The sequence below is a fragment of the Cottoperca gobio genome, chromosome 15, assembly GCF_900634415.1.
Source record: "Cottoperca gobio chromosome 15, fCotGob3.1, whole genome shotgun sequence".
Classification (NCBI taxonomy): domain Eukaryota; kingdom Metazoa; phylum Chordata; class Actinopteri; order Perciformes; family Bovichtidae; genus Cottoperca; species Cottoperca gobio.
Window position 1 is genome coordinate 22,622,749 of NC_041369.1, and position 20,207 is coordinate 22,642,955.

Below are 20,207 nucleotides of genomic sequence, written 5' to 3' on the forward strand. Positions count from 1 at the left end.
ATAGAAATTAAAATATAAAAAATCGTTTAAAAAAAGCAGTTTAAGAGTCTAAAACTGACTTAATTTGAAAGCATCTTACAGCTGCATTGGGGAAGCAAGAAGTTAAGACAAAGAGTGCAAATATACAACTAGACTATGGCTAATTTCTACATTTGGATGAAATAAATGTTAATAAATATATGTTTATAAATTCTGTAATATGCTGGTTTACATGTTCCTCACTTCACATGGCAGTTTAGCTTTAAATGAAGCTATGAAGGGTCAGTTTTGTAGTAGTAGTAGTAGTAGTACTTAAAATGTAGTAAACCACACCCTCCGCTAGAGGGCGGTATTGTAATGATTTTAATACTACAAGCGAAAAATGTAAACAACGAAGAAGAAAAGGTCAGCTGATTCAAGCTAGTCAGTTTAGCAGCAACTGGGAAATAGCAAGATCTTCTACATTACTTATATATGTAAAGGATTATTGTCAAGCTGATTTTAATATTTTATGATTTAAAGGTATACAAGTATGAAAGGTTTATACTGCCAAGCTGGTGTGAGTGATGCTGAGCCCAAGTTCGTTATTCAGGAAACGGTACGTGTGTTTGTTTTCTGGGGGTCTGGCTGTGCAGGTGGGTGCTTCTGCTGACTGAAGCCACATTATGAGCCACATTTCACAGCTTTATACTAAGCGTCAGATCAGGAAAAGCAAAGGGAAATAACCTGCACGAGTGAAACTGTGATTCCACCTGCAGACATGACTGCTGCTGAGCATATTGACAACTGTTAGTGCCTTGTTGCATGCATCCATAATGTATATCTGTCTGTATGTGCCTGTCTCTATATTAAAACTATTGATCTAATTTGCGAGGCTTTGTCTGTGCAGCTGATGTTAACCTGCCTCACTGTTTATCTGTGTCTGTATCTCTCTGTGTGTATTTGTTTCTCTCCAGAGTCTTCCAGAGGCTTTGTGCAGCCATCTGGTCAGAGTTCAGGTAAAGGCGTGTGGACTCAGCCCACTGGACCTCAAGGTACTTAAATCAAAGATGATGTGAGCATGGCTGTTACCTGGTTAGAGAATAATCAGAATGTAGAACAGAAAGCTGCAAGTCAAGACAAAATAGTAACTTTGTTTTGTTGATTATACTGGAGTAGTCATTTATTCATCAGTTAATATACAGCATGGTCCAATGAGAGACTTCACTTTGTAAACAGAATGATGGATATATAACATTTAGAAATTAAGAGCACAGAAAGCCTTATTAAAAGCAAAAAACAAATGTTAAAACACCAGCAATAAATACAAGATAAAAGCCTGATTAACACCAAACCATCTGCAGGCTCTCACATTTGTAATGAAGGACTTCATTCATTCTTTTAAATAAACAAGTAAGATGATCCTGATGCACATTTTAGGTGCTTTATAAAATGCTTATCTTTTGTCGTCCAGTGCTGCACGTACTTCCTGCTTCTGGCCAACAGCGACTGTTGTTCTTGCCTTCCTTAAATTAAATATAAATGAGTTGGTTGAACACATCACCTCCTGTAGTGATCACTGATGACTCTTCTCTCTGCTCGTATGTCCTGCGCTCCAGCTGCTTAATGACGTGGGGATCCAGAGAGATTTCATTCCTGTTGGCAGAGAGGTGGCCGGGGTCGTCCTGCAAGGTTAACACACAAACACACTTTTCACTGCCGCTACAGGATTGTTTAAAAGGAATACATGTGATTTTTAGTGAGTGCCTTCACAAACCTTTTGTCAAGTTAACCTGTTTGTTTGTGTGTTTTCCTGCAGTGGGCGCCAAGGTCTCTTTCTTCCAGCCGGAGGATGAGGTTGTAGGTAGGACGTCTACATGTGATGCTAACTGTGTAGACACTGGAGAGCATGGCAGAACTATATATATATATATATATATATATATAAATGTGTGTGTGTATATATATATATATATATAAATGTGTGTGTGTATATATATATATATATATATTCATATTCATATCATTATATTTTTAATAAATAAATACATTTAATAAATATTTTTCCAAAATCTGTACAATTTTTAGAACTTATTCTAGTTAAACAAACCTCTTAAATAAATAAATCCATATTTTGTATTTATTTTATTGTATTTAATCTTGATTCAACCAGAAGAACCTAGTTTTTAAAATATGAAATTTAAAGGAGTCTGTTTCATTCTAATTAAATGCAAAAACAATGACATCCAAAGGAATCTGCATGTAATTCTTTCATTTATGTGACTTATTATATTTCCCTTCGTCATAGCATATTAAACATCTTTATATATCCTTGTCTCATCAACCTTCTCTGTTCAGGTATTCTGCCTCTGGACTCTCCCTGCTCTGGACTCTGTGACAGCATTGACATAGATGAACATTATTTAGGTAGCACGCTGTACTCACACTCACACAACTCAAACTCAAAACAAAACTGCTCCTCCTGTTTTACAGAATGTAACATAACAAGCATTTAGATGGAAAGTGTGTGTTTCTGACGTGACTGTTCTGTCAGTCTTTCATCTGCAGCTCATATACTTACAAAATAAAATAGTTCTGGCTGTTTAAAGGAGCATAATTGTGTAAAAAGCACCTGAAGTGACCAGACTGCCCCAATCCTCTCCCTGTAGTTCCTGTCTGACTCCACCGGTGAAACAAGGTCATCAATCTGTAACTGTTTCTGTCTCCAGTTCAGAAGCCAGAGAAGCTCAGCTCGGTGTGTGTTGCGGGAGCGCTGCGTGACGGCCTGTGTGCTTACACTGCTCTACATACACACGCTCGCATGGCAGCCGGACACACACTCCTGGTCATGGACGGAGGCAGCGTATGTAAAAACACACTCATCATGTCACCACATTTATCCAGGACAGTGTTGGCCCATCACGTGTTGCCATCTAATGGTGTAATAATGTTCCTGCTCCGCTCCCTCCTCAGTCCTTTGGCCTCATGTGCATCCAGCTGGCTTGTTACCACGGAGTGAAGGTCTTTACGACATCACACTCGCCGCAGAAACACGCATTCCTGGAGCAGCTTCGGCCCAGCGTAGGTAAGTACAGACCAATCTCCTCTGATGATGTCATGCTCTTTTGCTCCTCTCTCACTTTTTTAAAAAGTCTTTGCTTCTTGTTCCGGTCTTCTTCTGTTCTTTTCTCCTCCACTTCCTATTCTCCTCAGGTGTTCAGGATGCTTTAGTAGGTGAGCTCTTTTCTTTCTAACTGACTTACACGCTCGCTGCCTTGCTGATCTTCTCCTTCCTGCATTAAATATCAGTGGGATAAATCGATATGAGCTCTCGGTTTATGGCTCGCCTGTCTGAATCCTGGATGATTCCAGTATTTAATTGAAGTATGTTACCCTAAGAGAATACCTTGTTCATTTCCCATCAAGTAAATGCTGTAAAAGTGAGACCTGCTGCCACCATGTGGACAACATTGGAATTGCAAACACTGCAATTTAAATGAGCTTCCAATGAGATGCTCCGTGCAGATAGGAGTGGAACGTTCAGTCAGCAGGTTTTCTGTTGCCTTATAAAGCAGATTGATATGTTTCTGTGTCTCTGTGGTTAAAGCCAAGGTCATCCCAGTTTATACCGGCTCGGCCGACCTGCTGCCGGTGGTTCTGGAGGAGACCGGAGGACTGGGAGTGGATATCGTCATCGACTCTGGAGGTAAACTCATGTTTCTGTGTGTGATTCTCTCACACTGTCAACACTGATGAACATCGTATTGTAAATATTGGACATGAAATCCGTCGGCGTGTCTTCTCAACATTTCACTGTGTGCAGTGCGTCTGCAAGAGGAAGAGTCGGAGGAAACGAAGCTCCTCCCACACAAGCATGACATCATCAGTGTGCTGGGAGTGGGGGGGCACTGGGTCACATCCCATAAAGAACTGCAGGTGAGTCAGAGCTGCATCTTTTTTTAAATTGTAAATACAGTGATAACTTCATGTCTATCCCCAACACAGTGAAGAAGAATAATAATACATTTATTTATAAGCGCACTTTTCAACAAAACTCAAAGTGCTACAGAGTGAAAACGATGAGCAAAATATACATTTAAAAAAATCAAATATACATTTGATAGACAAGACAACACTTTAAAATGGTTAAAGTCGAACAAAATGCTGTTAAAAAGATGCGTTCAAGTGTGTGTCCCCTAGTGTGTGTGGGGACATCAACATGTTGAATGAGGTTGAGGCAGTCCAGAAGGTGTAGGAACTCGGCTGCATAGTGACAGGAGGGGGTGTCAACGTGAATATTTATATCTCCAAGTATTATAATATTTGCAGAAGTAGTGCAGAGCGTAGTTAGAAGGTCGTGCATCTCTGGGATGAAAGCTGAGTTGGGTTTCGGTGGTCGGTAGATGAGAAGTATTGTCTGGGTGAAGGGTGGTTTACATTTAAATCCCAGGCATTCAAATGAGGATAGTACAGGCAGAGGCAAGGGGGACAGTTTCAGTTCTGTTCTGTGTATTATTGCTGAGTGCTGCAGGAACGAGTCCTTAAACCTGGAAATGAGTGCAATAATCCAAAATCCAATAAATGAATCGATGCTAACTTCCAGGTTGGCCGACACAATACTGTATGTCATCCCTGCAGCACTCTGTAGACCAAGATAAATAACTATTTTATAAAAACAAATCTGCATTATTATCATCCTTTTGCACAAAGGTTCAAATGAAGTCTTTGTCGTCTTCTCACGGTTTCTGTGTTTTTGTATTTTCACAGTTGGATCCTCCAGATTGCAGATTTCTGCACCTAAAATCCGCCTCTATGTCTTTCCTCAACCACGAAGTGTGGATGGCTTCATCCGCTCAGCAAGGAAGATACCTGCGTATCCTGTCCCCACAGTGTGTGATCTGAAACATGTGCACAGGAGCAGGTACATGAAGTTCCTCCTTAACAGACTTGTGTCAGATATTCTGAAGGACATTGTGGAGAAGATGTCGACTGGAGTACTCAGGTAATTTAAGTCGGTCACATCACCAGCGGGGGGGGGACATTCACAGGATGAGTTTGCTCCCTCGTACAAGCGTTAGGCTAAATCACAAAGTCGTATGTTTCGCATCTCTTTGGTTGATAAACATAAACATGTTTAAAGTGCCACCGAAATGCAAAGAGTCCTACTGCAGATTTATCTTTTATACATATTCTATATATTAATATAGAAGATATTTCATGTGTCCAACTCGTGTTAGTTCAGGGGCCACATGCAGCACAATCTCATCTCAAGTGTGCCGGACCAGTAACATCACAGCATGATGACCTGTAAATAACAACAACTCCAGATGTTCCCTTCGTTTAGTGCAAGAAGTACAAATACATTCTGAAGATGTTCAAATTCAATGAACTATCTTTTTTACAAAACATTATGAACCTGAAATTTCTTAAGAAGCAATTTCAACAACATGATGCCTCAGTTTATCATTTACACGTGTGCGTTACAACTTACAGATCAGTGTGTCTACAAAGGCACACAACATTTAGTCTCAGGTATCTGGAACAGGATTTTATTTATGATCAAAACAACACATTTTTACACTTTGCAAAGTCATCCCGCGGGCCGGACTGGACCCTCTGGCGGGCCGGTTTTGGCCCCCGGGCCGCATGTTTGACACCCCTGCTCTACCCTCTGCCAGGTATAATTTAAAGATTAATTTTAATGCCTCAAACACAGTTCATAATTGAGTTTATAGATGTAACTTAAATCAAATGTAATCCGCCTCTCCAGACCGCAGCCCGAGGAGGCGGTGCCGCTCTATGAAGCCACTGTTGCCATGGAGACTGTCCAGCGTCACCAGAAGAAGGCTGTTGTTCAACTCTGACCACGTGCGTCCGAAATGTACGACGGCACGACTCACAGGAAACTCTTTCTGCAGATCAAGTGTTTCATGTCACACGTTAACAATTACAAAGTGTTTTTACTGGTGAATTGATTTCAGGCGCCTGAATCGTCCCGCAGCGTGCATCACGCTCAACACAGGAAGACACGGTGAACCTTTTGCCTGTCTGGACCAACACTGAGAGAAAGTCACAGTCCTGTGGTGAGAGTCTCCGCTTCACTTGACCTGCTCCACTTCAAGCTGCAGGAAGAATCCTTTTCCTTCAGTTGGAACCAACGAGCCGCTGAGTTTCCTCCAAACACGAAACACCTTTTTTACTTCTGAACGTTTGATTTCATGTGGCTCTTATGATGCGAGCCTTCAGCCCGCACTGGAGCCTGTCTGCTCAGTGTTCCTCAATAAATACACTTTATCCAAACATCTGAGTTCTGCTTTCGAAGTAAAAACAGCAACGTTTTATGTTTTGTCATCAAAAATACAATAAAAACAGGAAGTGCAATTTAAGTGGCTTTCATAAAACTGAATAGAAAAGATCAGGAAGTGCACTTTACCTTTTAAAAGAATTAATAAAATCGTGTCTAATCTACATCTTGTTCTTGAGAAAGGTCCTGCACGTCTTCTTATAATGATGACCCCCTCTGTCCTGGTCAATTAAAAGTGAAGAATGCTCTTTCAGCAGACGGGGAGTCCGACCTGTGACGCTCTGGTTACAGGACGCCAGGCAGTCCTTACTGCTGGACGGGCAGGAACATGGAGACTGTCCAGCATCACCACTTCAATAACATTACTACTGGCAGGCCAGAGCACCAATCAGATGTCAGCTCACAGCGTCAACATCAGGTTGGCATGACAACAGTTCGTCTGGTTGTCTCGACGTGCCTTCCAGCGCCTCGAGGCAGCTTCCCAGGATGCACCTCTCCTCCTGCCGCAGTGACTTGACCACATGTAGCTGCTCCCTGACGGACAGGTCACACAGCCGGAGGAGGTGGGAGATCTAAACACATTAAATAATCGGGTCATGGGTTGCATCACTGCGAAATAGTTAAATTCTTGGTGGTGTGTGTGTGTGTGTGTGTGTGTGTGCCCGTACACACACCTTATCCAGAGCTGTGTGTGTGTCTTGTCGTAGTCGCTGACAGAGAGTCTTAACTGTCTGGACGCTCCACTCCTCCCTCGCGTCACACACCACCTGCCCGAGCAACACAGCCTTCCACTGGAGACTAGAAATAAACACACGTGTAATAAATCTTTTATATCCAGACACACCGTCAACACTGACAAACGGACCAGTCAAAGCCAAGGACACGAGAGTGTGTGTGTGAGTGTGTGTGTGTGTGTGTGTGTGTGTGTGTGTGGTCTTACTACAGTGCTTGTGGCAGCGACAACAGTCTGACAGCTGTCATCAGCCTCCAGCCGGGACCTTCACTGGACAAAGTGAGATTACTGACAGCGAGGAAGACGAAGGGGAGTTGGGAGGAGAAAGATGGAGTCACTTCATGCGTCACATGTTAAGTAATCTATTTAACTGCCCTCCTGGTTCCTCTATAACATTTGGAAACAAACCGACGATGCAAATGTCTTACTGAAGGAAGTCGTTCTCTCTGAGGAACTTGATCTTCTGATGCAAACTGCTGTCGCCTCTTACAACATCACAAAGGAGATCTGACACACACACACACACACACACACAGTTACACAAGTTTCTGTTTAAGTTATGATGTAATACAAAGCAAGAAAGGCATTTTAAGTTGTTTCAAACATTAACCTTTGTTCTTCTTAAACACATTTCTTTTACAGTTTCATTGTTTTTTTCTTACTATACAACATTTTAAAGACCATAATAAGTGTCGACACCTTTTCAAACATCAAGACAACTGCAAATCCATAAAAAGAGTTGTTCTTTAATTAAAGCCAGCGTTGCTTCAGAGATGAGGAGAGTTGATCTCGCCCCTGCTGCAGCTCACCGGTGTCCACGTAGACCACGCTGTTGGGATTGTTTGGGGCCACAAATCCGTACTCTTGCATCAGGCGCTGGCTGTCATGGCAACAGTAGTTGATGAAGGCCTGCTGGTGGCGGAGCGTCCCTGACACGCTCCTGATTTCATAACATCTCGTCGCGTCGTTGAAACTTGCTTTTACCTGGAAGAAAAAGACATTTGTGGAAACTGTTATTGGCTCTTTATCTTCCAGCTGTCCAGATAAACATCAACGTGTGAAGCGGAGTAGATCCCATCGTTAGCACCGAGGGTTCATGTGTTCACCTGCACGTCAGGGCGATGGTTGAGCAGGTCCAGAAAGGGGGCTAAAGCATAATCATTCTGTCCGAACAGGAAGTCGTTGGATGGGTGGGACATGAAGACAGAGCGCGTGTTGACGCTGCACCACGCCCACCTGAAGGACGAGGCTCACTTAACAACCTCACAGTGCAACTCATCTCTGGAGACATTTGTATTAACATAACATATAACATAACAAATGACCAGAAGGATTACTGTTACATAAACATTATTATATTATTTTTAGTGTTGTTGGTTCTGCTATTTAAACTTAGAGGATCTGCGGGAACCCTGAATAAACCGTTAAAAAGTTACAAATATACATCTGAATACATCAAGTGTCAACGAGAGAACGTTAAACTGGAACTGTGCACACCTTTCAGGGTTATGGAGAGGCTTATAGTTAACTTTCAGGTGTGTGTGTGTGTGTGTGTGTGCGTGTGTGGTGTGTGTGTGTGTGTGTGTGTGTGTGTGTGTGTGTGTGTACCTCAATGCTTCATATGTCAACACCTCGTCCACAGGCTGACTCAGGATTGGCTGCAGAGATCTGGATCAAGAATAAATCAGTTACTGATATCACGATACTGACATTGTTCACATAAGGACGATGGGGAATCACTGATGGCGTCACTTCTTTTATTTATGTATTTTGAAGAATTACTGTGATGTATTTAAAGTTTATATTAAAAGGAAGACATTTTAAACAACAGCTTCAAAGAGCATGAACGACTTTCTTCTAAATGCAAAGTTTCAGTGTGACACAAAGCTTTTACTGTGCACGTGATGTTACGCAACGTGCACATAAACTCCACCCTGCACTTCTAATCTGATGCTGCACACCCTGATACACACCCTGATACACCCCCCGATACACACCCTGATACACACCCCGATACACACCCTGATACACACCCTGATACACCCCCGATACACACCCTGATACACAACCTGCACAACTGGCTTCAGTGACTCACCTGAAAAAGTTTTGATTCAAGGAGTGGATTTGTCGCACCGCCTCCCTCTGCTCTGCAGCCCGTCGCTGCACACCGGTTGGCAGAACGGCCATGACACCATCTGTGAAGTAGGCGGGGCAGGTGTAAGAGGTGGGCAGCACGTCGATGTAAGGGAACCAATCAGAGGCCTCGCCTCGGTGCCGCTCACACACCAGGAAGACACAGAGCGCCAACAGGGGAGAGAGGCGGGGCTTCCAGCTGGGGAGACACAATAATGACAGCTTATTATTTGTGTCTGTTTACAATGTTATTAAATTCAATGTTCAATTATTATGTTTTACCTTACTCTTTTAATTATTATGTTTTACTCTTTTAATTATTATGTTTTACTCTTTTAATTATTATGTTTACCTTTTAATTATTATGTTGTTCCTTACTCTTTAATTATTATGTTGTACCTTACTCTTTTAATTATTATGTTGTTCCTTACTCTTTTAATTATTATGTTGTTCCTTACTCTTTTAATTATTATGTTTTACTCTTTTAATTATTATGTTTACCTTTTAATTATTATGTTGTACCTTTTAATTATTATGTTTTACCTTACTCTTTTGCTATAGTGCAATTCAGTACCACAAAAACACAAACTGCACCTTTAAAACAAAGTAGAATCGACCCCCCCCCTATGCCACAGTAAAGCTTTGAAGAAGTAGTAGTTATTGCAGGGTGGTTGGGAGGGATATCATTACATGTAACAGTCATTCTGTTCATATTGTCCAAAACACAAACTTCCACTGCCCCAAACCTCATCATCGATGGCTTCTCCGTACCGTTCTCCAGTCAAGTCAAGAGCCTTGGTGTCACCCTGGACAGCACCCTCTCCTTTGCACCCCACATAAAGAACATCACCCGCACTGCTTTTTTCCACCTGCGCAACATCTCCAGACTCCGCCCGTCCCTGTCCCAATCCAGTACAGAAGTCTTGCTCCACGCTTTTGTGACATCACGGATCGACTACTGCAACTGCTGTTCTCTCTGGCCTTCCCACCAAACTGCTCAACCGACTTCAAATCATCCAAAACGCCGCTGCCCGGATCACGACCCGCACCAAATCCTCTGAACACATCACATCACCCCCTTTCTCCTGAAAGTTCACTGGCCCCCTGTTCAATCCCGGATCAACCACAAAAACATCCTGCTCACATACAAAGCCCTCCACAAACTCGCCCCCACCTACCTAAGTGACCTCCTTCAGGAGTATACCCCCTCCCGCTCCCTCCTCTCATCCTCAGCTGGTCTACTGACGCCTCATCACCATGGGGGCCTTCAGCTGCACTTCTCCCAGGCTCTGGACCTCCGTCCCTCCACACATCCGACAGTCTGAAACTATCACAACATTCGAGTCCCAACTCAAAACTCACTTGTTTAAACTGGCCTACTCTCTGTAGTCCCCCCCCCCCCCCCCTCTTCTCTTTCTTGTTTTCTTCCTGTGTCTCCAACAGATCTCTGGTTCTGTTTGTCTGCTCTCCAACGTCCTGCTGTTTTCATCTCTTGTATTTTGTACGGTGTCCTTGGGTGTCTTGAAAGGCGCCTCCAAATCAAATGTATTATTATTATTATTATTATTATTATTATTATTATTATTATTATTATTATTATTATATTGTGATATGTTAAGTTGTTTCACTTGTACATGAATGTGTGTTGCTTCACCTCTTGATATACGGGCCCAGGTAGCTGTGCAGAACCGTGGATGTTGTGAGGAGACAGGACTCTGGCAGAGAGATGATCAGCTGTCCAGGCTGACAGAAGAACACAGAACGTAGATAAAAAAGAATGAATGGAAAAACAAATCAAAGAAAAGCTAAATTATTATACGATTGGTCGACTTGAAGTGTCGGATTTTGAATCCCCTGATTTTAAGTATATTTAGTTTTTAGTGATTATTCTTCCTCGAGCTGTTAAGTCATCGTGCAGAAGCAAACACCTGGGACTTGTTGACAATGAGAATAAATATAAAGCCTTATTGTTAAAAGGGGGAAATGTATTAATGCTGTGATGTTGATTCGATGTTCTGTCACACTTTGCAGTAATTACTAGCTATAAAACTGTAGACTTACATGATGACTGTGTTTAGTTCAAGCGATCAGAAGCAGACGTACCTTTATGGTCTTCAGCGCTTGCAGTCCTCTGCCGGTGTCTGGGTGTGAGAAGCAACAAACACTTATACACATGTTTAAATCTGTATTATTATACACAGTGCAGTGAAAGGTTCATCTGATCCTGTTCTACATCGCAGCTTGTCTAAACGTCACATTGCAAACCTGAAGTCCACGTACTGTATGTGTGAACAAATATATCACATCGTTTGAGTTGGTGGAGTCGTACCAATGAAGTTGGCCGGCTGCAGCGGTGTTGAGGTGAATCCTCGTTGGTGAAGAAACTTCATCAGCTTCACATACTGCGGCTGGTGACACAGAGAGACTGTAGAAACAGGGACACAGACTGGTGACGGGAGAGACCAGAAGAGAGACCTTTAAAAAGCAACAATACAGCAGTAAAGTTTATACCCGACTGGACGACACCTTCTTGTTTCTGCCTCCTCTTCCTCGCAGCTCGTCCAGCACGATGTCCGCGAGCCCTCATGACACCAGCTGGACCTGGACAACACACACGTTGACACAATAAACATTAACATGGTCAAAACTTCTCTACAACATTTGGTGACCTTCAGAGGTTGTGGAGCTAAAAACAATCCCTCACTTTCTTATGAGATAGATAAATAATACAAATAATAACTTAAAGCAAAAGCAAAGATCCTCTCGTGTACCCTCATTTGATTACAAATCATTAGAACGGTTTATGTGTTTTTCATCTACACTCAGGTGCCATTTTTACAGCTCAATAAAACTAATGCAATCTTAAAAATAAATCCTGTTCCAGCATGAAGGTTGTAATGATCACTTGTGGTTTGGATGCATTTAAGAGCGGAGTTGTTTCAAAGTTAGGATTATTTTCGTGCCTGTATTTTTCTGGAGCAGGAACATGATGTTGCATCATACTGCTGGTGTTACCAATGTATAACAATGAAGGTAGAGTAATCTAAAGAACACACATATCTGTATAACTCCATACAATTAAACAGCACCACAAACTAAACATTATAATGTATAGTTTATTTCATGGCGGTTCCATATTACTGCAATAGTTTCATCTAGCTGTGCCTAATAAATGAATGTACCTACCTACATTTACATTGTATGCTTTCAGTGTATTTCTACTGAGCCATTAAATACAAAACATGACGACACAAATACCTGGAGCTTAAATTAAAAGTAAATAACTAAAGTTTATACGCAATTTGTAGTGAGTTAAACCACAAAACACTGTTATGGTGATGTATGATTATGTGGGCTAACCTGTAGTAGTGCAGTAATAACCCGAACCCCCCTTTAAATACATTGTTTCAGACCAAAACATACCCATACACCGCAGAAATCAAATCGTCTTTATTAAACAAGTTCAACTATGGGTGTACATTGCATACACAAGAGTTAACCACCAAATATAATACCTAGATATTGTTTTCATCTGTATCAAATCTTGGTCCTGCACGGCGGCTCCTTGTATCAAACCCCACGTGGTTAACTTGTTTTTCCGGGTATGCGCACTGACCCTGCGCAGCAAGACTCCAGCTTGCCTCCCATTTCTTGTGTGTGCCAAACAACCTACTGCGCAGAGCTTCACCTTCCTCTGCAGCTTCACACCCGCAGGTCCTCTCAACTCTACAAGTAAGAAACTGCAATGTTACCTCCGATTTAAAGAGTTAGCATGCTAACACAGAGACATGTGTGTTTCACTGTGTTAGCATGCTAACACAGAGACATGTGTGTTTCACTGTCTGCGTTTGATGGGAAATGTGGTGCTTTACTAGGCTAACTGAAATATGCTCATTTCAGTGTTATGCAACGCGAAAACATTGATTTGAAACCAGGCACAATGTTCTCTCTTAAAGCTGAACTGTAAACACAGTTAAACCCTTGATATTACCTCCTGTCTTGAGTCACACAATAGTTGCGACAGTAATTGCTGCATAAATCCAGTTTCCATGCAGCGTCAGAAGTTTGCATTAAGGCTAAAGGGCATGGCAGTTACCCTCGTGCTGATGGTTTGTTTGAGATAAGATATAACTGTGTAATATTGTTGCTGTTATTTGTCACTTTGTTACTTGTCTTATTGCATACAGGAATCTTCCTTGGAGTTTAGTGCATCACTAGAAACTTAGTAAAGGAAAATACAAATAGAAGAAAGTAGTGCAAAGGTCAATAATTATTCAAATAGGATAGGAAAATATATATCTGTTTTTAAATGAAAGAGCTGTACAGATTTGAGGAAATGTGCAAAATATTGACCATTAAAGTCAATTTTAAAGAACAAGTCACAGTTCTCCCTCCCTTACATTGTCACCATGACTAAGCAAATACTAACCCTTTTTAATCTCCTCCTACTGGCTGATAACATTCATGAGCATTTTTTGAATTGTGTAAGTCCCTGCCCTCTCATGAAGGTGTGTGTGTTTAATGTAACTGTGTGTGTGTGTGTGTGTGTGTGTGTGTGTGTGTGTGTGTGTGTGTGTAACATGAGACTAATGCTGTAATATAACACATTGTTCTGTTTGATATGTGAGTTCATACACTGATGTCTCCCTTTGGACAGACATGTCTACTAAGGTTGCCGTGGTAACTGGCAGTAACAAGGGCATCGGGCTGGCCGTCGTCCGAGCGCTCTGCAAGCAGTACAAAGGAGACGTTTACGTCACCGCCAGAGACGTGTAGGTATCTCACCTGCTGTCGCCTCCACACGTTCTCTGTGTTTACACGACGTGCAGACTAAACATTACAGCGTTAAGATCACATGATACAAAATAACAACCGCTGTGAAATGTGCCAAGTGCAGAGAAAACACCAAATGTCTTTCAAAAGAGAATCTTATTTTGAAAATCCGAAGCTGCAGACACACACACACAAGTGAAAATAAATCCAGACGTGTTCCTGTTTCTGCAGCGGTCGTGGTGAAGCAGCGGTGGAGTCTCTGGCCTCAGACGGACTGAAGGCCATGTTCCACCAGCTGGACATCAACGACCTGAACAGCATCGCCACCTCTGCTGCTTACTTCAAAGAGAAGTACGGAGGAGTGGACGTCCTCATAAACAATGCTGGGATTGCATTCAAAGGTAGAATTACAAAGATATATATATTATTTATAAATAATATATAATATATAATATATATATATATATATATATTATTTATAAATAATATATAATATATAATATATATATATATATATATATATATATATTATATATTATTTATAAATAATATATAATATATATTTATATATATATTATATATTATTATAATATATATAATATATATATATATATTATATATATATATATATATAAATATAAATATTACTGTGACTTCTACTCAGACTATTTAAACATCAGCATCAAACTTCTGTCTTATGTCAGTTTTGGCATTTAAATCTTAGTATAATTTGAAATATTATTATTATTATTATTAGTGGATAATTAGTGTTGCATACTTATGGCTAATATGACAATCGCAATTATTTTTGCACAAAAATTAGATTATCTTTAATTTATTATAATTATTAATCAAATTATTCCATTTTAGAGAACAATATATATATTTTTAAACAAGTAATCAGAAACGTGCCTGTACTTCCACAGTACAGGCACTTATCATTCCTCCAATGTACAGATATTGAAATCAAATGGATTCAGCGCTACTTAAAAACGTGCATTAGTAGTGAAGCAGATGCATTACACACACTGAAGACGGAGCACTTGACGTGGAGGATGCAGCTCAGTGGGCACTCTAAATGCAAAGCACCCAATAAGTGCAGTTCATTATATATTACATCAATATGTTTGTGAACATATTCGAACATACAGCTTCTATTTGTGCCTTTTTCTTCCCCGACCGACCGGCTCGGCTCACGTGACAGTATTTCTGACGTTTGGGTGATGAATTAAAGGAGGTGACGATGACATCATCTCTCTCTTGCTCTCTTCAGGGGCAGACACGACTCCATTTGCAGTCCAGGCAGAGGTTACCCTCAAGACGAACTTCTTCGCCACCAGAGACATGTTGACTCACTTCCTGCCGCTCATCAAAGCTGGAGGTCAGGAAACAGAACAGGACGAGTCTCCTGTCTGCTGCCCTCATACACAGCTCCGTGCACAGCTTCGGATTCATGATAAACGTGTGTGTGTGTGTGTGTGTGTGTGTGTGTGTGTGTTAGGTCGTGTGGTGAACGTCTCCAGCTTCGTCGGCTCACTCACTTTGAAGAAGTGCAGCCCGGCCCTCCAGCAGCGTTTCCGCAGCGAGGACATCACCGAGGAGGAGCTGGTGGGGCTGATGCAGCAGTTTGTCGACCAGGCAAAGAAGGGCGAGCAAGAGAAGGGCGGCTGGCCCGATTCGGCGTACGGAACGTCCAAGACTGGACTGACGGTAAGACCCACGTTTTCTATCAAGCACAGATCTGAGAAATGGTTTGTTTTTATCCAGACATTAATTCCACGTGTGTGTCTGTGTGCGTCTTCAGACCCTGACCATGATCCAGGCTCGTCGTATGTCCAAGGAGAGACCGCATGACGGGGTATTTACATGAACGATAACTTCTTTTGATCAAACTGCAAGAAGAATCTCTTCAGCTTGTTTGTTAAAAGATGTCACATGCTTTAACGGTGCAGACACTCTTTACGGACGTCTCCTATCACTGAACCTTTGGGAGGATCAGTCACGACAATTCTGGCTGTGATCATCTGTGATCATCTGTGATCATCTGTGATCATCTGTGATAATCTGTGATAATCTGTGATCATCTGCTTTGTCCTGCAAAACTAAACAAAGAGGAGAAACTCCGTTTTCACGCTCCAACTCTCGGCTCCTTTAAATAAAGGTTCAGACTTTTCTGTTTGCCACCTTTTTCATTTTGGGATATTTATTCACTGCGGCTGCACTGTTCATTTTATTCTACATTTTTAATCTGTATTTAATAATAATTCATTTTATTCTACATTTTTAATCTGTATTTAATAATAATAAAACTAATACATTTTATTTGCAGAGTGCTTTTCCTAACACTCAAAGACACGTTACAGTTTCATATGAAACACACTAAATGTACAACACAACATTAATTACACAATTAGCAGTTCTGAAACATTATTAATTTATCTATTTTACTTTGTTTCAATCATTTTAAATCCTGTGTATGTGTCTTTTAAAATGTTTTAGTTTTATAACGGTGTGTTTCCTGTTAAAGCCGTTTGAATGGCCTTGTTGGATTATGTTCGTATCATAAACGCCGCACCGCTGACGTAAATGTTTGTTGCTTTCATTATTATTTCTCAGATCTTGATGAACGCCTGCTGCCCCGGCTGGGTGCGCACTGACATGGCCGGTGACAAAGCCCCCAAGTCCCCAGACGAGGGGGCCATCACCCCGGTGTACCTGGCACTGCTGCCGGCCGGAGCCACGGACCCTCACGGAAAGTTTGTCTCCGATAAAGAAGTTCAGCCGTGGTGAAAGGGCTGAAGGGAGCGAAAGAGTGTTTACACTTAAAGGGAAACTATTTCCAGCTCTGTGTCGTTACAACGTGCGTCGTAAATACACATCGACTCACACCGAGCACCGAGCAGAAGGAAACGCTCCTCCACATGTGGAAGAATTACTAAATTACAAAACAAACTTCACCGAGAAATACATTTTATTTTCCAAAGAAATAAACATTTCAAACATAAAAAAAGTGACGGAAACACAAATCTGGAGAAACTGACAACATTTAATCTGAGTAACAGTGAGCAGGTTCACCAAAGAAGAACTCAAGAGACTTCAGGATACACACGTGTGTGTGTCTGTGTGTGTGTGTGTGTGTCTGTCTGTCTGTGTGTGTGTCTGTCTGTGTGTGTGTGTGTGTGTCTGTCTGTGTCTGTGTGTGTGTCTGTCTGTGTGTGTATCTGTCTGTGTGTGTCTGTGTGTGTCTGTCTGTGTGTCTGTCTGTGTGTGTCTGTGTGTGTGTCTGTGTGTGTGTGTGTGTGTGTGTCTGTCTGTGTGTGTGTCTGTCTGTCTGTCTGTGTGTGTGTCTGTGTGTGTGTGTGTGTGTGTGTGTCTGTCTGTCTGTGTGTGTGTGTGTCTGTGTGTGTGTGTGTGTGTCTGTGTGTGTCTGTCTGTGTGTGTGTCTGTCTGTGTGTGTGTGTGTGGGTGTCTGTCTGTGTGTGTGTGTGTGTGTCTGTGTGTGTGTGTTTGTCTGTGTGTGTGTGTGTGTGCTGGTTGTTTTTGATAAAACCTCATTTCATCATTTTGCTTTGGATAGCGTTGGATTTTTATATATTTTTTACATGGATAAATGAAACTGGATAAAACCTAAATGTTGTGAAATCAAAGGAAATAAAATATGTTTTGTGGCGATCGTTTGTGTTCTTTATTCCTGTGACGTGACGTCTGGAGGTCAAGGTGGACAACGCTTATACTGAGAGAGTGATCTTATATGTGCATTGGGAGTGATCAAAGTTACATTAGAGACTTAAAGGTACATTACATGTAGAGTGTCTGTGACTTACATATAAGGGACTTAAAGGTACATCACATGTAGAGTGTCTGTGACTTACATATAAGGGACTTAAAGGTACATTACATGTAGAGTGTCTGTGACTTACATATAAGGGACTTAAAGGTACATCACATGTAGAGTGTCTGTGACTTACATATAAGGGACTTAAAGGTACATTACATGTACAGTGTCTGTGACTTACATATAAGGGACTTAAAGGTACATTACATGTAGAGTGTCTGTGACTTACATATAAGGGACTTAAAGGTACATCACATGTAGAGTGTCTGTGACTTACATATAAGGGACTTAAAGGTACATCACATGTACAGTGTCTGTGACTTACATATAAGGGACTTAAAGGTACATCACATGTAGAGTGTCTGTGACTTACATATAAGGGACTTAAAGGTACATCACATGTAGAGTGTCTGTGACTTACATATAAGGGACTTAAAGGTACATCACATGTAGAGTGTCTGTGACTTACATATAAGGGACTTAAAGGTACATCACATGTACAGTGTCTGTGACTTACATATAAGGGACTTAAAGAGAACCTATGGGTTACCCTAAAGTTAAATATGTTATCTTAGCTGATGGAAGTAGAGGGTGTGTGAAACCTTTGACATTGAACATGTGGTTGAACTTCTGCTCACAGAACTTGTTAAAGGATGCAAGAACAGGCCTGGGGAGATCAGGGTTCAGGAGGCTGGTAGGGAGGGGCTGCGAAGCCCTAACACGCTCGACACAAACAGACCACGGTTTTAATGAAGTAACGAAGAGCTCACAGAGATTAATGAAGTTACAGAACTGTAAACCAGTTTTGATCGTTGAAAAGCCACAGTTGCATTTTCAGGAGAAATCAAATCGATAAACTAAAACGTCAGCTGCTGGAGCTAGAAGAGAGAGAAACCAAAAGATAACGGGACTTCCAACAACCAAACACTTGGAGTAATCCACTTGAATAACTGTCACATTGTAAACGTGTTGCTTCATTTGATTCTTTGTATTACATTTTAATATAACCTTGATTAAACGAAAATAAAAGCGTTGTGAAAACTTAAGAAAGCCTTTATCCATAGTCCTTCTTTCCACCTTCCTTCCACCGAGAGGCCCGGAGACGCCCAGAGAGAGGAGACCTCGCTGTGGCCCCCCGCAGGTAAGCTCCAGTGTATCGAGGAAACGTGTCGTTCACCTGGCGAGAGTCTCAGTTTCTGACGCTTCTGAGAGCGGCTCGCTTCAGGTGCAGAGAGAGGCGATAAGGGGCAGACAGAGCCACTGTTCAGTAAGACTGTATGTCCCCCCCCCCGTACGCTTCAATGGAGAGCGATAATACCAGCCACACACAGCCCACAGTATATGAGAGTCTCCCTGGAGGATTATTAATAGAGCTGCCGTATGACACAAATGTCTTTCTTTATGGGCAACATCTGTGTGTGTGTGTGTGTGTGTGTGTGTGTGTGTGTGTGTGTGTGTGAGAGAGAGGCTGATATAGCTGCTCTGTGGGGAAAGCACACAGTAAACTCAGGATCCAACATGTTGTTCTTCCTCCGACACAATCATGCATATATTTCAGGGGTTTATCTGTACATTTTGTATTTTGGTGCATATTTATGAATGAATTCTCATAAAGCTCTGTTGTATTTATAATATAAGCTTCACAGCAAGAGTATTAAAACAAATAATCACAAAATACTACAAACAATTTATGGATTGAACTGATTTAACATAATCTCCCTACATTGTGGTGTAATGTTATTTAAAATCCTCTCTTTTTCATTTCTTTTTCCCCCCCTAACATTTTTTCGTCAGAAAAGATCCTGTCCTTCCTGAGAATATCAGGAATAATGTCACTTTATAAACTCAGATTATTAGAGGAGCAGAAAGAAAAGATCTCCCTGAGGAGTTGTGTGTCGTCATCCATCTCTAAAGTGTGTTACATATGTATGTGCACCTGGATGTTCATCTTTTCTCCATCACCTGAATGAAATCCAAAAGCCCAGAGCGCTTGTTGATGGAACATCTCATGCAGACGGTTCCATATTGTATAAAAATGTTCCAGCGTGAATCCAGATATGTCTGCTTTATCGCTCGCTTGTAAGTCTTTGAGTCAACACCACCGTGGACTGTGCGGATGTGTGGAGATGATATATGCTGTGTGTGACTGGGAGTTGTAGTCCTGTCAGACGAGAGTAAAACCCTGATTACCTTGTAGATAAAACTAATCCATGCGGCGAGAGAGGCAGATGATAATCCTGTAATCCCTGCTATCTGCTAAGGGAAACCCCATCACACACATGCTTCGGTAATCGTAGTGACTATCACTGGTTGTAATTGTTGCATCAGCATTATAATTACTTTATTGATGCTGCGGTGGGGAATCCCTACAGACCTGAAACACAACAAGTGATACACTATACACAGCGATCAATACCAACTCGGAGTAGAGCCGCTGCTGCTTTACGTTCACCTGGCCGCCTCCCTAGGGA

At 41.5% G+C, this 20,207-nt stretch overlaps 3 protein-coding genes across 5 annotated transcripts; 2 read left to right on the forward strand and 1 right to left on the reverse strand.

Moving 5' to 3' along the window:
- Positions 1 to 351: 351 nt before the first annotated feature.
- cryzl1 (crystallin, zeta (quinone reductase)-like 1) lies at positions 352 to 6,258 on the forward strand. Of its 3 annotated transcripts, XM_029449546.1 has the most exons (14): positions 355 to 577; positions 936 to 1,013; positions 1,578 to 1,650; positions 1,778 to 1,822; positions 2,317 to 2,385; positions 2,688 to 2,821; positions 2,932 to 3,043; positions 3,172 to 3,192; positions 3,566 to 3,664; positions 3,782 to 3,894; positions 4,726 to 4,831; positions 4,915 to 4,960; positions 5,729 to 5,839; positions 5,940 to 6,258. In XM_029449546.1, the coding sequence occupies exons 1-13, from the start codon at positions 512 to 514 to the stop codon at positions 5,820 to 5,822; spliced, it is 1,056 nt and encodes a 351-aa protein (XP_029305406.1). In that variant the 5' UTR covers positions 355 to 511; the 3' UTR covers positions 5,823 to 5,839; positions 5,940 to 6,258. The 3 variants fall into 3 exon arrangements, 2 of the variants coding, with proteins under 2 accessions (XP_029305406.1, XP_029305407.1); XR_003833510.1 differs by lacking the exons at positions 5,729 to 5,839; positions 5,940 to 6,258 and adding an exon at positions 5,350 to 5,400 and having other exon boundaries at positions 352 to 577; positions 4,915 to 5,046; XM_029449547.1 differs by lacking the exon at positions 3,172 to 3,192 and having other exon boundaries at positions 357 to 577.
- On the reverse strand, positions 5,547 to 12,723 carry setd4 (SET domain containing 4). The gene is made up of 13 exons (XM_029449545.1): positions 12,644 to 12,723; positions 11,640 to 11,729; positions 11,458 to 11,553; positions 11,232 to 11,269; positions 10,783 to 10,871; positions 9,091 to 9,327; positions 8,604 to 8,663; positions 8,102 to 8,231; positions 7,805 to 7,979; positions 7,424 to 7,502; positions 7,203 to 7,283; positions 6,937 to 7,060; positions 5,547 to 6,834 (listed from the first exon to the last, which is right to left on the reverse strand). The coding sequence occupies exons 2-13, from the start codon at positions 11,713 to 11,715 to the stop codon at positions 6,658 to 6,660; spliced, it is 1,362 nt and encodes a 453-aa protein (XP_029305405.1). The 5' UTR covers positions 11,716 to 11,729; positions 12,644 to 12,723; the 3' UTR covers positions 5,547 to 6,657.
- On the forward strand, positions 12,719 to 17,126 carry cbr1 (carbonyl reductase 1). The gene is made up of 7 exons (XM_029449548.1): positions 12,719 to 12,860; positions 13,786 to 13,900; positions 14,133 to 14,302; positions 15,175 to 15,282; positions 15,403 to 15,611; positions 15,706 to 15,759; positions 16,518 to 17,126. The coding sequence occupies exons 2-7, from the start codon at positions 13,788 to 13,790 to the stop codon at positions 16,689 to 16,691; spliced, it is 828 nt and encodes a 275-aa protein (XP_029305408.1). The 5' UTR covers positions 12,719 to 12,860; positions 13,786 to 13,787; the 3' UTR covers positions 16,692 to 17,126.
- The last annotated feature ends 3,081 nt before the right edge of the window (positions 17,127 to 20,207 follow it).

Excerpts from the sequence above, each read along its gene's own strand:
- setd4 (XM_029449545.1), bottom strand. The coding sequence starts at position 11,715 with ATGAGGGCTCGCGGACATCGTGCTGGACGAGCTGCGAGGAAGAGGAGG. Across the intron at positions 11,270-11,457 it reads GCAGCCGGCCAACTTCATTG|ACACCGGCAGAGGACTGCAA; the intron begins GTACGACTCCAC and ends TCTCACACCCAG. Across the intron at positions 7,503-7,804 it reads CGTGGTCTACGTGGACACCG|ATCTCCTTTGTGATGTTGTA; the intron begins GTGAGCTGCAGC and ends TGTGTGTGTCAG.
- cryzl1 (XM_029449546.1), top strand. The coding sequence starts at position 512 with ATGAAAGGTTTATACTGCCAAGCTGGTGTGAGTGATGCTGAGCCCAAG. Across the intron at positions 3,044-3,171 it reads GCAGCTTCGGCCCAGCGTAG|GTGTTCAGGATGCTTTAGTA; the intron begins GTAAGTACAGAC and ends TATTCTCCTCAG. Across the intron at positions 3,895-4,725 it reads CATCCCATAAAGAACTGCAG|TTGGATCCTCCAGATTGCAG; the intron begins GTGAGTCAGAGC and ends GTATTTTCACAG.
- cbr1 (XM_029449548.1), top strand. The coding sequence starts at position 13,788 with ATGTCTACTAAGGTTGCCGTGGTAACTGGCAGTAACAAGGGCATCGGG. Across the intron at positions 14,303-15,174 it reads TGCTGGGATTGCATTCAAAG|GGGCAGACACGACTCCATTT; the intron begins GTAGAATTACAA and ends TGCTCTCTTCAG. Across the intron at positions 15,283-15,402 it reads GCCGCTCATCAAAGCTGGAG|GTCGTGTGGTGAACGTCTCC; the intron begins GTCAGGAAACAG and ends TGTGTGTGTTAG.